Source organism: Falco naumanni, chromosome 1 (assembly GCF_017639655.2).
Source record: "Falco naumanni isolate bFalNau1 chromosome 1, bFalNau1.pat, whole genome shotgun sequence".
Classification (NCBI taxonomy): domain Eukaryota; kingdom Metazoa; phylum Chordata; class Aves; order Falconiformes; family Falconidae; genus Falco; species Falco naumanni.
Window position 1 is genome coordinate 114,858,466 of NC_054054.1, and position 15,886 is coordinate 114,874,351.

The following is a 15,886-nucleotide window of genomic DNA, read 5'->3' on the forward strand; positions in this document are numbered from 1 at the left end:
TTTAACAAAGTCCTTCTGTTTACAAATCTTTAACAAATCAACATGTTTGTTTTGCTAAAATACCTAATTACTTTTTATCATTAGAAAGTGAAAAGTGATACGAAGTTGGATTTTCTGTCAGCCATAGACTTGAGTGATAAATGGTAAGTCTTCAAACATCACCTTTTCCTCATAGAATTGAATCAAAATATTTTTGTGATTGAACAAAAATTGTGTTGTACAGAAACAAATGTATTTAGAGTTTTAATTTAAAGGATATTATGCTCAATTTTTCAAAGCAATTTTTTGCTACAATTGAAAATGGAAGGGGTGTAGAGAGGAATACAAATGGAATGCAACAGCAGGCTTTACTGTAGCATGGCTCCCTTTGTTTTGAGTTCTTATAGAAAGCGGTTGAATCTGGGGATGGAGAAGGGCATGAAATCTTCACTTCTGAAGGCAGGCAGCTGGTGGGCCCTGAAGAAGAAATTGCCGCAGTTCTGTAAAGTAATATTTTTTTTTTTTTTCCTTATGTATTGTATGGTTCTGCACTGCTCTTAGAATTGTTCTCTTTGATCATTTTGTTACATTATGTGTTCCAGGCATGACTTTGTGATTCATCTCTTTCTCTGGTAGTTTAAAGCTAACATGTCTTGCTTGTCCTTCTCATACACCCCTCCCTCTTGGCTCCCTGTGTACATTCTAAATTTGGTGAGCGTGTTTCCTTGTACCCATGCTCTCATTCTGTGTTTCCTGGTTTTGTATCATAATTTTGTTGACTTTCCATTCCTGTTTCGACAGGGGGAAAAAGGGTAAAAGAACCACTGAATTTTTCTTAAATATATAATGTACATGTATTTGTATATTGTAAAGCACTGGAATAAGCTCTCATGAGGTTTCTAAGTCTCGTTCTCAAGGTGGATCACAATGTATGTGTGGCATATGCAGTCTAAAGCATCTCAAGTTTCTGTTGAAACCAGATCTCCCTATACCTGTTTCTTAAAGTAAAATTTGAAATGAATTCCTTAGGAAATTAGTGGGTTGGAATATGATTATGTGTAATTTTAACAATATCAGCCTCTGCCTTGGAGAGGAGTAAGTGGAAGGGAAACTTGGAAGTCTGGACTTGGTGGTTAGGATCATGGAGAGTTCAGGTTGGGGCAGACCTCAGATCACACAGTTCAATCTCCTGCTTCAAGCAGGATGAACTATGGCGACAGGCCAGGTTACTGAGGTGTTTGGTCTTGAAACCCTCCAAGGATGGAGACTGCACAGCCTCTCTGAGCTTGACTGTCCTAATTGTGGATATCCATCTAGTTTGAACATCTGTGCAAGAACCTGTATTTCTGCCGAATTGCTTATAGTTCTTGTGTACCCTACATTTCACGGTGATACTTTGTTTTCATTCTTGTGGACTGGTGCCATCTGCAAAAACTGCCCGCTGATAGGACTGCTGCACTGTTGTACTGTTTTGCTTCCTGCTTTTCATCCTCACTGCCATTCCAAAATAGATCTGGTGATTTTAACTGATGCTTGTAGCAGAAATAAAAGCAGGTGGGAAGTGGTATATAATTGGCTTGTCATGCAGGCATTGACTGTGACAAAAAGATTTAAAGGGAAAATAAATTTCCGATAATTAAGCTACACCAGAATCACAATAGTGTTATTATTCTTTGTGAAATAATATAAATTACTCTTCAACGTATTTTCCAATGAAATCTTAAAAGAATTCTCTGAAATCTCCCAAGACGTGGTTGATACTGCATACAGAGCTACAGCCTGTGCAGTTACGCTGAAGATTGGATGTGTAGGTTTAAAGGAACTCTGAATCATTTGTCCTTGGAATAGCTCTTTACTGAGAAACTGTAACTTCTGTCAAAGGAAGGGAGGTTTTTATTATGGAAAGTCTTTCCTTGCTCTTGGCTTATGCTGTTCTGTATAGCTGCTTTGTTTTCCTGTGATTCTTTAGATCCTGTTACTCCCAGAGGAGCAGTAAAACGGTCTTGTTTTTCTCTGTCGGTATGCATGGGGTATCTGTCTTCTGGCCAATCTTTGAAAAGAAACGTATTAGAAGCAGTTGTGAGCAAAACAGTAAGAAAAGAACTAGAAAACTGAAGAGTTACAAGCATAACGCTGAGGCTTGGTCTCAAACCGGGAGCCCAGCAACACTGGTGGGGCCAGTCCTGCGTGACTCCGCACCGTGGGTGTGGGCCATGGTACTGAACGCGCAGGGGCAGCTGGCACTGCCGTGTGCACTCAAGTGCTCTGAGCCCCTCTGGGATGCTTTTGCGTTGTTTTCCCGCCAGCATTTGAAATGATACTGTTTGAAGTTGCTAGACTGGAAACAGTGTGAACAAATGTGTTGGGAAACCAGGCCTTTCACCTGTGCATTACTAGTTAAATATTGATCCAGTGTGGAAGGAAACAGAAGGCTTTCCTATCTTTTGGCTACTATGTAAGTGATGCAATATATTTGGAGTAACACAGTCCTGTGTCTGGTTTAACAAAAAATGAAATAAAATGTCAGAATGCTGAAAGAAGTGTTACAGTCAGTAACTATTGGCATCTTCACTAGAAATTGTAGGAGAGAAGACCATGGCATACTTGACTGCAGAAATTTTGGGTTCAGTAGTAATATTGGGGATGAAGATCTATTCTCCTTGCTTGTTTTGGTTTTTTTGGGGGCTTTTGGGTTTTTTCCTTACAGGTAAATAGTGAAAGATACCCTAATTCATTTGTCTATGCTCATTGTAATTTATTTTGTTGTCAAAAAACTTTATTTCTTTTCCCCAGATGCCCTATTGCAACCTAGAGTATGGTTCCCTCCTTTCAGCAGTTGGAGGCCATTGTTCTAATAGTAGGGTACTCTTCATGGCTTCATATGTCCCGAAATTCAAATTGCTTGGTGTTTTCACTATCCATAAATCAGTCATATGAGTCATTTTAACTAATTGCCTTAAATGGTCCGAGATCTACAGCCATAATCAAGTTCCTTTGAGTGCATGTGCACTGGTTTACTGTGATTTTATGTACATGCTGAGCACTTCTGCTTTAAGCTTCATTTCGTCCAGGCACAGCTGTTTGCTTTAGCAGCTGTGGCTCACTTTCTAGGCACAAATTCTCCATGAGAGTGTATGGACAAATTACCTAAGACTCCTGCAGTAAGTGCTGACTCTTCTTCTCTACCTCTCCCCAACATTACTTTCTGCAGCTCTGTTTTGTGAAAATCTATTTTATGATCATCACATTACTGGTATACTAACTGTAAAATATTACAGCTGGACTTTGTAGGATTGCCAAAGCAGTCACCGGTTACTTTAGACATATAACGCAAACATCCAACCAAGATACATAACATCAAATGTGGATTCTTACTGTTTTTGAATACTCTTCTGTGCTGGATCACACTCTGATTCCAGGCTGAGCTGCACTTTTCCAGCTTGTGCTTTTACTCTATAAGCAATACCCTGCTCAAATAAATTGGGATGTTAGAAAAGTTCCTCCTTAATTTGTCTCTTTGAGGTCTGTGTTCCTGCTGTTCTGTGTACCATAAGGAGCTATGTTCGGAGAAATCACTTGGTTTAGAAACAACTTGTGCTGTACCAGTATTTTTCACTCCGTTTAGGACTGGAGCCATTTGTGAACGTCATGAAAAGCCTACCTAATGAAGCCAGTATTAGTCCAGTAATCATTCCTTTCTCTGTCAAACCCAAATAGCTTACATGAATCAATGCAAACAGTAGTGAAAGAGGTGAATGAAAGCAGTGGCAACAGAATCCAGAAATTCCCTGGGGACCTGGTAGGCTTTGCTTCTCCCAAGTGAGAACAAGAACTGCAGTCTTTTCCATGGATTGTAATGTGCTAGGAGTTGGTCATACCCACCTAAGCAAATACGTGTAATCTTCATACAGACATTAAAACAAATGTTGTAGGGTCTGGGTTACGATAACATGTTTTAAAGGTTTGATGCTTTATACCAGAGCGTGTCCGTGCACTTAACAAGTATGAAGTGATTAAATGCAGCAGTACCCAAGGGATCCTCTTTCTGTGTGTTAGATTGTGAAAGGAGATAAAAAAGGGAAATGACATCCTAAAGATCTTGTTAAATCTGGAGAAGCATAAAGGAACAGTATCCTAAATTTCTTTATTACCAACTTGATGTTTTTACTATGAATTTTCACCTGATGATGTCCAGCCCTGAGCACTTACTATTTCACCGATTTGAGGGCACTTTCAGGCAATGAAAATCTTTTGACTGCTTCTGAACTACACCCCAAGAAGGGAAAGCGTTCTAAAGATCTTGGTGATGACAAAAATACTCCAGTCCACACAAAGAAGCTACAAGCAGAGAGAAAGACCCACCACCCTTTCTACATATTTCTGGTGGCTGACTTAGGGCCGGCAGCATGATTTAATTACACCCGTACGGCCGGCAGCGTGATTTAATTACACCCGCACGGCCGGCAGCTTGGGTTTGCATACCCTGAATAACCGCACGACAACGCGGGTGCGCGACTTGTAGTGTTGCGTTGACGCGCCCTCTGGTGGGCGAGTTAAAAATGACCGCTGCGACAGCGCGAGTGGGGCTTCGGGAGGGAAAACGGGGCCAAACTACAAATACCAGCAGCTCATCACAGCTGAGAGAGGACCCAGGACACACCTCTCAATTTCATTGTAGCAAATATTCCTAAAGATATTTATTTTTCATGTATGCCTATGGGAAACAAAGCATTTTTTGAAATGTTATCTCTGGATTTACATTTGGTTGTTTTTTTGGCTGCCTTTTTTTTTTTTTTCCCCGTTTGGTGGGTGGCCCTTACTACCTCATAGCAGAGTGACAGTGAAAGAAGGACCCAGACCTTTAATCTTGTTTTGCACTGGATTTAGCCGAAAGCAGCTGCAGCAGCCTGGAAATTACCATGGAAAAAATCCTTAAAACGGAATTGAAAACTTCTGTTCTGAAGGCATTTGGAAGCTCGGGAGGAGGATACATTAGCAAAGGCCAAGGTTATGAAACAGACAGTGGACGAGTATTTGTTAAGATCAACCACAAACCTCAGGTTAATGCTAGCAGATATTTAACTACTAATATTGCATGTAGAGAGCTTTTTATTTTAAAAGCACCTGATTGTCAGTAATTCAGACTTCTGCATTTTCAGGCTGACTTTTAATTATTCCTCTTTTCCTTTCAGTTTGTTTTTTTTTTTTTTAAGCTGTAGTCTGTTTTACATCAAGTAGTAATGCAGCAGGTTTGCTTAATGAAAAATGCGGTGTAATGCAATGCGATAATCGTCAACAACAGGAGTTGGCATCGTGGTATGTGAAAAGGAGGCTGAGTACAGAGATGTTTTTGTAGTTTGTAAAAGCCTAAAGCTGAATTTGCATTCACTGCATTACTTCTCATGTTTCAGTTGAATAGTGGGAGGGAGAAAACTGCACCAGTGCTAAAACTCATGTATTATTTCTAAAGCTACAGAGACTTCAAACTTCCCCATTGCTTTTGGTATTTCTAGCAGTGAGATTCTTGCAAATTTTCGGGCAAAGCTCCTGACTTTTTCTATTACTAAATGAATACTCAATTGCTTTTTATAATAGCAGAGTGCATCAGAAATTTGCTTTATCAATATAAATAACATCCTAAAACTGCTGTGAAGAACAGCAGCTTTACTTCAAAAATGCAAAGTGCAGGCTTAATATTTGTGCTGTCATCTCTGTCTGGCTGCCATGGATCCACATGGGAAGGAGAACCGGTTTAAGGATTCAATCTTTCACTTCATTTAGTAGTGATCACCTGTGGTTTTGAAGGAGGAGGTCTTGGTATTATCCCCAGAGATACTGTTACATCTAAGTAGTTTGGTAGTAGTTCCATAAGCAGCTGGAAATCATGGTGAAATGTGATGTATCCTACTACCCTGGAATTAATTTGGGAAACAAGTTAGAATTAAGGTATTCAAGTGTCCCTTTCATGGACTGAAACCTTGCTGCAGCTTGTGTTCTTTTATCAAGATGAATTAACTCCTTGGAACGTTGTAAACAAGGCTGTTTTTCCTGAAGTGCTTGTTGCAGACATCCATCGTTTAGCCCAAGGATATTCTTATTCTTTGACAGGCTAGAAAAATGTTTGAAGGGGAAATGGCAAGTTTGGAAGCTATTCAGAAAACCGATATTGTGAGAGTGCCTCAGCCTATTAAAGTAATTGACCTACCTGGAGGAGGAGCAATGTTTGTCATGGAGTACCTAAAGATGAAGCACCTCAACAAGTACGTCTGTACATCTTTCTTTTTACTATGTTTTGGGGCATATCTTCTTATGCCTTACAGTCACTCAGAACTTTCTGAGAACAACCTCTCTGTTTTCTCAGACTTTGCATCTGTCAAGTTCTGTGTTTGTGTATGTGCATACATATTAAAAAAAAATGTTTCTGTGTGCGTGTACATACCTTCCCCATATTTTGTTCTTCCCTGGTTTTTCCCTTCTCTGCAATAGAAATGGCATGCTCTTGCTAGCCTAGAGCTTTGTATGCTGGTCCACGTGTGCTGATGCTACTAAAGTGAGTGCGGTAATGGCTGAGTTGAGCCCACCTTTCCCTCGTGAGATTTTTCATTTGAGTTTCTTTCCCAGCCTATCAGTTTTCTTTAAACTGACAGCCTTCTTATGTTTTTGAAACCTCTGCTTCTCTAAGTGTAATCTTCAAGTATGATTGAAGTCAGTCAACAAGGTCGAAGGCACAAGGGTGAGGAAGAAATAAGCGGATAGATAACATGAAGTTCTATTTCATTTATCAACGAACCTGAATGTGGAATTCAGGAGTCACGGGCTCCTGAACATAGGCTTTCAGGAACTGACTGCTTTGTTCCAGGCCTCTATGGGAACACAGGGATACCTATGGCTCTTCTGGCGGTTGTTTGTCCAAGCTATCTATTTTTATTGGGAGAATAATGGCAGTTCCACAGCCTCCCCAGCCAGTCTGTTCCAATCCCTTCCACTCTTCCTAGGAAAGTTTTTCCAATGTCTAACCTCAGTCCTCCTGGTTACAATTTTAAACCCGTTATTTTCTACCTACTCTGGGTATGGAGAAGAAATTAGTTTCTGTCCTTGCAGCTCCTGTTCAGGTATCTACACAAAATATTTTAATTGTTTTTCAGTTGTCTTCTGCATTAAGCAACCTCAACTCAGTCCTTGCTATGGTTTCTTTTTAGACTGACTATTATTATTGCTGCTCAGCTGATCTTGAAGTATGAGGCCCAAAAGTAGACACCATGTTCTATTCTCTGCTTATTAATGTGGAGCTGATAAGGATTACTTGATCCTCCTGCACTCTGTGCTCCTGTTTATACAACCTTGTGTTCTGTTTACCTTTCTTGCAAGAGCATTGACTTAGGTTCGTTTTGTCATGTTACAACCCATTTCTTCAGAGGTGTCTGGTCATTTGCTCCCTGTTATGTACTTCTGAAGTTGATCGAGGTTCCATATTTGCCCAAAATATACTTGATCATGTTTCACTGAGATTTTTCCTCCCCCGTAATAATTTGTTCGCTTGTCTTGTTTGAGTTTTGATTTGGTTTTTGATCCTACAGATATTCTTCAAAGCTTGGAGAGCAGCTAGCAGATCTTCACCTTTATAACCAGAAACTTGGAGAGAAGCTGAGAAAGGAGGGAAACACAATTGGTAGAGTATTGATATCATGTACTAAATCAAAAATGAAATAATTAATTTGGCTGTGGTACAGTAGTGCATTATACTTGTAATGATAATTAAATACTGGGACGCTCTTTCATGACGTACGTCCCTCATGTCCCTATGCCACACTTCTCAAATGTACATTATATTTATATAGGACCTATAATTACTATTACAATTTTTAAACGTATCATTTTAACCTTTACAAAACTAAATTAATTTTAATTATTCATTTTGTATATACTTATTTTCATAAAACTATGTGAATACTGAAATTCAGTAAGAAGTAGTGCTAATATTTGATAGAGCTTTCAATATTTCTTAAGTCAAACTGAAAATTTGGACTCCTTGTCTTTTTCAGTGTCAGCTGAACCTTTCAGCCTCATGTACTGTCAACCTCTTAAAATGTTCTTGATATTACAGATATCCTCTCTTTTTGTTTACTGTTAGTTTAGGCAATTGTTACAGAATATGGTCCCAATTAGTAAGCCCATAATTAAGTTCTCCTTTAAAGATGTTAGGGATGACATTTTTGAACTCAAATATGTAGCAAAATATACAATTTCTGTTTCTTGAAGACAACTGTAATTCAGTAGTGTAAGGTCGTGATCCAGTTTCTATTAATGTAAATGAAAACATCTTCCATCACTCTTTGGAAAGTGGATTAAGGTGTAAGTGGAAAAAAAAATAAAAGGAAGCTATACAAAGAATTATTATTTTAGAGTTGTTAGTATTAAGACCAGAACCACCTGTCTGTATCTGTCTTTCCTGTGACTTCCCAGGTTCTACTTTTAGTAGTAGACATATTTTAATCCATTATTTTTGAGTGAAGGCCTAATGAAGGTCATAAATAATCTATGAATTAAAAATAAGCTGTATTTAATGACAACAGGTTCAAGTGTTGGAACAGTAGATTTTGAATGTGGTGTCTAGACTCTGTTCCTGAACGTCTAACTCATTTATACAAAGAAAAGTCATTAACTGTTACTAATTGTGCCTCCATGTCCATTCAGTATCAAGTTTAAGAGAGTTCTTTCCATCTTTAGAGAGGGTTGTGACCATGAAATAAGTGTAACTTAACTGCTTAAAATTATTTTGTATGTCTGTTCTCTGAAATTTAGTTCTGTGTCTGCAAACTTTACCATGTAAGGATCTTGAAACTCCCAATATTTATTTTGTTTCTTAGGTAAAGGAGCAGGACACTCTGAGTCTCAATATGTGGATAAGTTTGGATTCCATACAGCCACTTGCTGTGGTTATATACCACAGGTATGTTCCATGCCTGTGAAAGCTGACACATACTCATACGGTTCTGTAAACTCCTTATCCAAAAGCTTGTTTTGTTGGCCTTCAGCTTTATGATGACAGTTTTGCTTTCACTGTTCCATTCTGATCTGACAGCAGGGGAATATGACGGCTATTCAACATGCGTGGCTTGCTACTGTACATGTAGCAAGCAGACACAGTGGATCTAATTAAGAATTTTAAATTATGTGGTAGTTTTTAGCTTAGTGACACTTAATAAAGCAAGCATCCCTTCACATACTATGTCTTTGTTTTTGTTTTTTCTAAATCCCTACTTCATGGTCCTCGAATGGTAAAATCCACTACTCTTAGAGTAACACATGTAACACATCATGTAAGACATTGGAAAGGGCTCTCAGAGATAAATCAGTCATTTGCTGGCTTTGCACATGGTAGAATTTCATTCTGCTATTTAATTGAATGAACTTCCAATATCTCAAACTCTTTGCTAATTACAACTTTTCACAGAATTAGAAACACATTACCCAGTAAAAAAATATGAATTAATAAATACTTTTGCAATTCCAGAAAGATTTTGGAATATAATATGGAATAACTGAAATGATCTCACCAGAAACTCTCCATCTAAAAAATATCAGGAAAATGTAAATGAATGAAAATAGCCAGAACTTCAATTTGGATCTCATGTTAAGAGACAACCTAAGCATGGGACAGGGCATCACTCCCAAAAGGACAATCGACAAAATGTCTAATAACATTGTGCGTAGGTCATACTAACATTGTCTACAGCATTGTGTCAGCATTGAACATTTTAACTTGGATATCTATGTATTATTAATACTGACTAATTATATGTTAAAATTGTTTAGTACAAACCTCTGTATCCTATTTTCTAGGTGAATGAATGGCAGAACGATTGGCCTTCCTTCTTTATTCGTCACCGACTCCAAGCTCAATTGGATTTGATTGAAAAAGATTATGGAGATAGAGAAGCCCGAGAACTTTGGTCACAGCTAAAAGTATGAACCACAGCTTAAATCTGCTTTTCAGAATGTTAGAAAATATACATTAGTGGAATTTTAAAGGTGTTTTATAAGCTACTTGCATAGCTTTTATATATATATAATGCATATTCATTGTGAATTATATATATTTTATATATATATATAACACCAGTACATATACTAGCTTCACAGCTGGTCCAACAACATTGTCAGCTGAAAAGAATTCATGTTGCTCTTTCAGTTTTTCAATAGACAGTGAAAATAAACTTGTAATTCAGCACTGACATTTGCTTCTTCGAATACAGCTAATAATAATAATGTGGTAAATCCTATCTAAAAACTTGGTGTTACAAAGCAGTTAAGATTCTGCTGTCCAGGCAGGTTTGTTTGGGGTTTTTTTTTTGTCAGTTGGTCCAGGCTCACAGCTGCGACTGTGGTTCAGGACACACTCCATGCAGCACTTGGAAAACCACCAGGAACGTGTTCCTCGGCAAGCTTACATCACAGATCTGTTCCTTAGTTCTGCTTAGTTGGTACAGGTGTTTACTGCTGCCCTTTTTTGCCACTGAAACATTTTAATTCAAATGAAATTTGTTTTATTTCTTGTGATGGCCAACACTATTCATGCCTAGAAACAATACATTAATACTAGGTGTTGATACCAGACTGTGAATTAAACGATTTGCTAAGCTCTGTCAAGAACAATCAGGACTGTTTATTACTGGCTTACAGTTTAGGTTTATGCTTGTAGCTATCAACTTCAAAAGCACTCCATGAGGACTGAAAATAGGCAGTAATTGACTAGCTTAGTCTCTTACATACTACAGTACTTTATTTAATATTTTCTTCAAAACTCTTTTAATGGTTACATATTTGTTCGTGCTTTTTCAGCTAAAGATTCCTGAAATGTTCTGTGACATCGAAATTGTTCCTGCTCTCCTGCATGGGGACCTGTGGGCAGGAAATGTGGCGGAGGACGACTCTGGGCCAATTATCTTTGATCCTGCTTCCTTCTATGGCCATTCAGAGTTTGAACTGGCCATTGCTGGAATGTTTGGGGGGTTTAGCAGCTGCTTTTTCTCTGCCTATCACAGTAAAATACCCAAAGCTCCAGGATTTGAGAAACGAAACAAATTGTATCAGCTCTTTAATTACATAAACCACTGGAACCATTTTGGGACAGGATACAGGGGATCTACCCTAAATGTAATGAGAAAACTTCTAAAGTAACCAGATAGGTTTGAGAAATTAGTAATGAACAGCGCCTACTTACCAGAAGTAACGCAAGCTAGGAATTAATGTTGATGGTAAAACACCTGACATGTAAAAGGCTTAGTACACTTTTGAGCCTCACTAAATGTTAAGAGTGATTGTGTAATTTTTAACATATACATTAGTTTACTAGCACAGGTTTGTATGCTGCTGAAGGAAAAGACTGCATTGTTTGTGAAGAGTCCACTAGGTTGGAAAAGTAGCATGACAGTCAGCCTAACCTCACTCTCCGTAGGGAGTCTCACTTCATAGCTGCTCTGTTTCCACAGTTTCCATCTTGCCATGACTCCTGTGTCTCTACCAGCAGTTTGTTGTTGAGAGCTACTGTTGTGGGATTGCGGTGCTTGAAATAATAATCAGTTCCTTATGTCTCCCCTCTTTTATTCTGTTTTAGTTTTTTGTCTCTGTGTCCATCCCCTTTCCCCTTTATATTTCTGTTGTCTTTCCCATGTTAAGTGTCCTACTTGCAAAATTTAAATCAGATTCTATGAATCTGAAAATGAAAACATTCTCTTTTTGATTTTAAAGAGTAGACAAAGCCCTTTGGACTGCACTTGGAAAGCGTGTGTAATTAATATAATTTCTAATATGTATTTTAATTTAATGTAATTTACTTACATGCATTTGTTTTTCTCTTGCTATGAGAAATTTAAATTACGGTGGTATTTCCTAAAAAGGATGTCTCTGTAGTTCCTCGCTAATTAACTGTATGGTCAGAAAGCGGGTTGTTACCGTATGAGTTTGATAATAACACATCATAGTTTTAGTATGGTATTTCAGTGTGTTATACTATGATAGTAACATATTTAAATAACTTCGTAAAAAGATAGCAAAAAGTGGGAGGGAGGCTTAGTGTTTTGGTGATGAGAAAGCATCTGTGGTGCTGGGTGGTTGGTGCTTGATATATTTTCAGTTTTATAAAATGATGTACAGTAGGCAAAGCCAGTCTGTTCTGCCAATGCTGGATTATTGAAGGAACAGTGTCAAATTAGATGGCTTTATAATGTTTTATAATGTTCCTAACTGCTTTATTTTTACAGAAAACATAGGCAATGAGAATGTGGGGAGAAAACCATGCAACAGAGATGTTGGCATACAGTGTGAGCTAGAGTACATTAGCAAATCCATGCTTTTTTAAAATGGAATAAAGTGGTAAAGAAAGTAAATAAACATTTGTTGGACCGCACTTATATGTGAACTGGAAGATGTAAGCAAGGATGACTGAACTTATATATTTAGGCTTCAGACAGCTGTCATGACTAATACCTAAAATGTTATATTAAAAAATGCTTAAATTGTTTACTTTTTTCAGCTTTAAATAGCTGTACTATAAAGATTTCATAAAAGTTAATGTTGTAATTGAGATAATATTTTAAAAAATGCATTTCTCTGTAAATATAATACAAACAGTTAAAATTTTTTACTTCCTTTGAATTTGGGCTACAATTAGGGTGAAGCTGTCACAGTGTGGTTATAATACTTAGTACAATTATAACAGTGGAGAAGTGGAATAAGAGAGTTAGAACACAGCTGAAATCATAGCTGATATCTAGAAGATCCAGGTCTGAGAAAGCTGGTATCAAAGTGCATGTGTACTAGAATTTATGAATGTTAACAGAAATACATCTATTACATTGGAAAGGACATGTGAACTTAAGCTCCTTCTCAAATAAAATACATTGCAGAAATTGTGATTGTGGTTTGCTTTAATGAATTCGGGCCTGCAGATAAGGGATTTGGGTGTGGCTGGAGTTGCTGGGTACTGGGAAAGAGCAGTTACCTGTCCTAAGGTCCTGACCAGACTGAATTCTTCCTGAATTTCCTTTATAACCAGCGGAGCCAAAGGAGCACCTCTGAAGGCAACTCATCTCGCCCTGACCACCCATTTCAGTTTGACAGCTGGTCTGATCCTTTGAGTTTATTCTCTGTGAGGTAAAAAGATAACCTGAGGTGACTTAGTCAATGGCTAATTCAGAACCCAGGTTTACTTTTCTAGTGTTGGTGACATGTCAAGAGAGAAGCGGAAAGGCAGTGCTGTTATCTGGTAAAATATTCAGGGGGAAAGTGTGTGGGAAAGGAAGTCGAGATGTGGAATGTCTTGGGCCGAAATATGATAAAATATCTTTCCGAGAAAACTAATGGGAAAGAATATGGCATGAGAGATAGTAACTGCTGTGAGGGGGTAGACATTTGAGTCTGCCCGCTCCCTTCCCTTTTTTTCTGTAGTTGTAGCTTTCAGCATTCGATTTTTGTATCCAGAATTTTATAAGGTTTAGATAATGAGTTATTATGTTAACCATATAATAGACAGTTTTGGCGTGGCTAGAGTGAGAAATGGAGAAGGTCATGGATAACGGTGTAACCCAGGTGCCTTCCACACGCCTTTTGTGCCCTGCGCAGCACTGAGAGCGCTGCGGGGGCGCGGGCAGGGCCTGGGCCGCCGCCCAGCTCCAGGCGCCTTCCCCAGCTCGCTGAGGAGCCGCAAACCGCGGGCTCTGCGCTCCGGCGGATCACGGAATCGGCAATAAACGCTGCAAAGCGCTCCGCCTGCCAGGACCGGCCGCCCCCGGGCCTGCCGTCTCCTCAGCCCCCCAGCCCGCCCTGCGGCCCCCTCAGCCCTGCCGCCAGCCTCCCCTCAGCCGCCCGCCGGCCCTGCGGCAGGGGCGGAGCCGCGCGCGGGAGCGCAGCCGCCGCCGCACCTTTTGGTCCCGCGCGGCGCCCCGTAGGAGGGAGGCGGGGGCCGGGGCTGGGGAGCGCCGCGGCCGTTGCCGGGGTAATGCGCGCGGGTCGCCCGTGGCGCGGGTCGCCGTGAGGGGGCGAGGGGGCCGCTCGCCCTCCCCGGTGCCGCCTCCGGGAGCCGGTGGCTGTGCGGGCCAGGCGGGGAGGGCCGGGCCGGGCCGGGCCGGGCCTGCCGTGGAGGGGTGCGGTGGGCCGCATGGCGGCGGGCGGGGCCGGGCGGCGGCTCGGCGTGAGACGTGTGTGAGGCGCGGCCGGGGCGGGCCCGCTCCGGGACCCCCAGCTCCGGGACCCCTGACTGACCGGCCGTTCTGCCCAGTTGCAGGGAGCCTCGGGCATGGCTCTGGGCGAGATGGATGGCGCGGCGCCCGAGCCAGAGGATGGCAGGAGTCAGGAGCCGGGGGTCGCCACCACGAGAAGTGTCCTGGAGAGTTTCACGGAGAGCCAGGAGGTCAGGGGGCTCATCGGTAACCTCAAGGGGGTCTTTGGGGACCTGGTGACTCGAGAAATGACCGTGGAAAAATTCCTAGGTGAGCACATCATCCAAAGGGAGCGCGTTCTTGTGTTGCTTAGAGCATCTTGCCACCAAAAAAGGTCCAAACTGCTAATTTTCTATTGGTGATAATGCTGGAACTTTATCAACAGGTAGTTTAGAGTTATTTTTCTACTCATTTGTTTTCCAGATATCTGTACCATTATTGTAAGGTATTTAACTGCTGTAAATAAACCCCCAGGTCTTAGATTTAAGACAACTGAATTCTGGCCCATGTTTAGCTTCCAGTTTCCTATTCAAATGCAGACAATAATTTAGCTGAAGATTGTATGTCTGTCAAAGCCATTTTTATATCTGATTACTTGTTTAAATTTCTTTGAGCTTTAAAGAGTTAGTTTCATATTTTTAGTTTCATAGGAAGTATGAAAGGCAGCTGAATCCACACAGATCTTGTAATTGTTTCTGAGTGAAGGCAACTTAGATCTTAGTAACAGCTTTTTTGCCATAGAACAAAAGCTGTTCTGCTTCTGGACCTCAGCTGAATGTAGAAGCGTTACAATTACATACATGTAGCAGTGCCCTAGGTAATTAGCCTGTTATAAAGCACATCTGTGTATTGGAGCCAATATTCTGACCAGATGATTTGCACGTTAATGCAAGGTTTCACGTATTTACAAATCAAGCTAGCATTTTGCAAGTATTGTTGCAAAAATGGTGAAATTGCAAAAACTTGCAGTCAAAATATCGAGCTGGTGGTTTTTTGACAAAGAGAGGTAGACCATAAACCAGAAACCCCAGAATTTGGAAATTTGACCCTGCAGAAGCTTCTCAATAGTATTATACTCAATTGACTTAACTGGCTGTTCCATCTGAGGAGTTTAATGATGAACATGTAACTTCAGAAAGCAGTAGCAAGAACACTTAGATTTGTGTTGATGATTCAGTGTCACAGGTGAAATGGTAGACTTTGAGATAGAAAAGTCATTACTGAAAAATTCTCAAGTGTCTGAAAGGCCATCTTCTTCTCCAACAGATCATTTTGCGATGCCTTTCTGTCTTCTGTATCATGTGTACTGTCTCTGTGTATTTAAATTGTATTTACGAAGTTTCTGCATGCATGTCGTTGCTTAGTAAATACAGTGTTAATATCCTTAAAACTGATAGGTACTGTACATGTTGTTCAATATTTGATTATAATATTTAGTGTCATACGGTATCATTTGATCTTTCTTGGGCAAAATATCCCAAATATGGTAACAGGCTTGGTGTGGCATGTAACATTGACACTTACGGAATACCTGTAATCCATATGCAGATAATGCCGTAATAATCAGTTATGTATCATATATGTTGATATTGATCATATATCATAATTATAAAAATTATCAGATTTTGATGCAGGTCTCCGAAACATTCACAAAAATGTGTTGTTCATTCTTTTTGGGAACTGTTAGA

General features: G+C 39.9%; 2 protein-coding genes across 4 annotated transcripts in view; both read left to right on the forward strand.

Moving 5' to 3' along the window:
* Positions 1–23: 23 nt before the first annotated feature.
* Positions 24–12,890, forward strand: LOC121081186 (fructosamine-3-kinase-like). Of its 2 annotated transcripts, none has more exons than XM_040580017.1 (6): positions 24–486; positions 6,088–6,239; positions 7,557–7,648; positions 8,847–8,929; positions 9,823–9,945; positions 10,822–12,890. In XM_040580017.1, the coding sequence occupies exons 1-6, from the start codon at positions 328–330 to the stop codon at positions 11,158–11,160; spliced, it is 948 nt and encodes a 315-aa protein (XP_040435951.1). In that variant the 5' UTR covers positions 24–327; the 3' UTR covers positions 11,161–12,890. The 2 variants fall into 2 exon arrangements, with proteins under 2 accessions (XP_040435951.1, XP_040435960.1); XM_040580026.1 differs by lacking the exon at positions 24–486 and adding an exon at positions 4,789–5,039.
* A 972-nt stretch (positions 12,891–13,862) lies between these two features.
* Positions 13,863–15,886, forward strand: part of TBCD (tubulin folding cofactor D) — a 129,477-nt gene continuing 127,453 nt past the window's right edge. The window contains exons 1-2 of one of the 2 annotated variants that reach the window (XM_040580054.1): positions 13,863–13,975; positions 14,258–14,468. In XM_040580054.1, the coding sequence (XP_040435988.1) occupies positions 14,276–14,468 (193 nt within the window). In that variant the 5' untranslated portion in view covers positions 13,863–13,975; positions 14,258–14,275. The remainder of the gene's footprint in view (positions 13,976–14,257; positions 14,469–15,886) is intronic. The other variant, XM_040580062.1, reaches the window with a different exon arrangement.

Coding starts and splice junctions, on each gene's coding strand:
- LOC121081186 (XM_040580017.1), top strand. CDS start 328: ATGGAATGCAACAGCAGGCTTTACTGTAGCATGGCTCCCTTTGTTTTG. Junction 487..6,087: donor AATTGCCGCAGTTCTGTAAA/GTAATATTTTTT, acceptor ATTCTTTGACAG/GCTAGAAAAATGTTTGAAGG. Junction 6,240..7,556: donor AAGATGAAGCACCTCAACAA/GTACGTCTGTAC, acceptor TTGATCCTACAG/ATATTCTTCAAAGCTTGGAG.